Source organism: Morone saxatilis, unplaced genomic scaffold (genome assembly GCF_004916995.1).
Source record: "Morone saxatilis isolate NCDOM2014 unplaced genomic scaffold, NCSU_SB_2.0 Contig24, whole genome shotgun sequence".
NCBI lineage: Eukaryota > Metazoa > Chordata > Actinopteri > Moronidae > Morone > Morone saxatilis.
This window is the reverse complement of record NW_023339807.1, coordinates 22,834,814-22,836,453: the sequence shown is the minus strand read 5'-3', so window position 1 is coordinate 22,836,453 and position 1,640 is coordinate 22,834,814. Positions and strand designations below refer to the sequence as shown.

Below are 1,640 nucleotides of genomic sequence, written 5' to 3'. Positions count from 1 at the left end.
ATTCAGAAAAACAGAAAAAAATACTCAGAAAAACAGAAAAAAATTACTCAGAAAAACAGAAAAAAAAATTATTAAAAAAAACAAACCAAAAAATAAATTACTCAGTTTTTTTTTTCCCAAGTGAATGCAGTATGCTTCCGTACTTACTAATCTGTGTATACCTATATTTTACACTCGCTTTGGAAGTGTGAATGTTTGTTTCCCATGCCAATAACGTCCAATTTTAATGTTAATTATATAATAAGACAATAAAAAAAGAACTATAATACTCATGGGTTAAATAATAGCTAATAATAATTTAAAAAAGCAGTCTGTGGTACAAAACTTACTTCTATCTCTATATATTATATTATAATGTACATACAGACTCTTATTATATTTCCTATTTATATTTATTTTATACGTGTATACTGATATATATAGTTCTATTTAGAGATATACTGTTAGATACAGTAATATAATTATCATTTCTATTCTTGTCGTGTGAGCACCTTGAGCAGCTGTAACGGACAAAATTCCCCCCGAACATCAATGAAGTCATTCTGATTCTGACTCTGAAAACGATTATTATAGTTTTTCGTCACACAAATGTCACACCTAACACCCCCATTAGCTCACATTATTTCTCATTCACCAGAAAAGTATATAAAAATAAAAAATAACCTGTATTAAAATGTCAACGCCTGTAACGGCATCTTGAATGTAACTGACTGCCGTTGCTAGGCAACGGGACTCAAACAGGCGCCCCGCTCCAACGGAAGAATTTGGCGCAGCCAACGTTAACCGTTAACTAACTAACTTAGAAAGTTGTTTTAAAACGTTTTCCAGGTAAAAGAAAGGACGAACGATAAAATATAAAATATATATATATAATAAAGGGATCTGGGTCGCCTCTGTTGCTGCTACATGTGGACTTAAGATGAATATAAATGAGGGAAATGCTTGTTACCAACTGAAATATAAGGTTAGAGATACATGTCCGAACATACCGAAGGTGAGTCAACTTTTATAACATCTATAACGTGCTGTTGGCTCCTTCCTACTATGTTAAAGCTGTTTTAGTTTTTTAATAATGTAGACTAGAAAGTGTGTTTATTTTCTTTCTTTTTACACCAGGCAGGGAAACTGATACCTGAGGGAGACAGGGCAAAGGCCTGCTTACAAGAAGAGCCAAGGGTAAGTCCAGTTTCTACGTGAGATGTGACCTTTTTCACAGCAGCCATAATAGGGTGAACACAGCAATTATACTGATTAAGGTTCAGTTTCATTCAGTGTATCAGAGCCTTTCCAATGAGCACAATAGCAGCAACCTGCACTCTGTTGGAGCTAATTAAATACAACCTTAATTAGTATAATTGGTGTAAACCTGTGTTTCCCCTATTTAACATCACAATAGCTGCTGTGAAAAGGCCCCATTAGATCTTTATCTATAGAGAGCATTCATATATATATATTTAAAATAACTATTTTATCTCTGGGTGGCACAAATTAAAGTATAATCTGACTGAATTTAACAATCGGGTGTTTTCATAAATGATTTATGTATTTGTTTATTTTAATCTATTTAATTTTCTTTTTTTTGTCCTTTTCGGACATGTGGGTTCACATTTTTTCCTTTTTTTTTGACTATTTTCATTGGA

General features: G+C 32.6%; 1 protein-coding gene across 1 annotated transcript in view; it reads left to right on the top strand.

The window, feature by feature from the left end:
- The first annotated feature begins 750 nt into the window (after positions 1 to 750).
- The window catches only part of efhb (EF-hand domain family, member B), a 5,128-nt gene continuing 4,238 nt past the window's right edge, over positions 751 to 1,640 (top strand). Inside the window, exons 1-2 of the mRNA XM_035671697.1 lie at positions 751 to 994; positions 1,117 to 1,176. Coding sequence (XP_035527590.1) covers positions 920 to 994; positions 1,117 to 1,176 — 135 coding nt within the window. The 5' untranslated portion in view covers positions 751 to 919. The remainder of the gene's footprint in view (positions 995 to 1,116; positions 1,177 to 1,640) is intronic.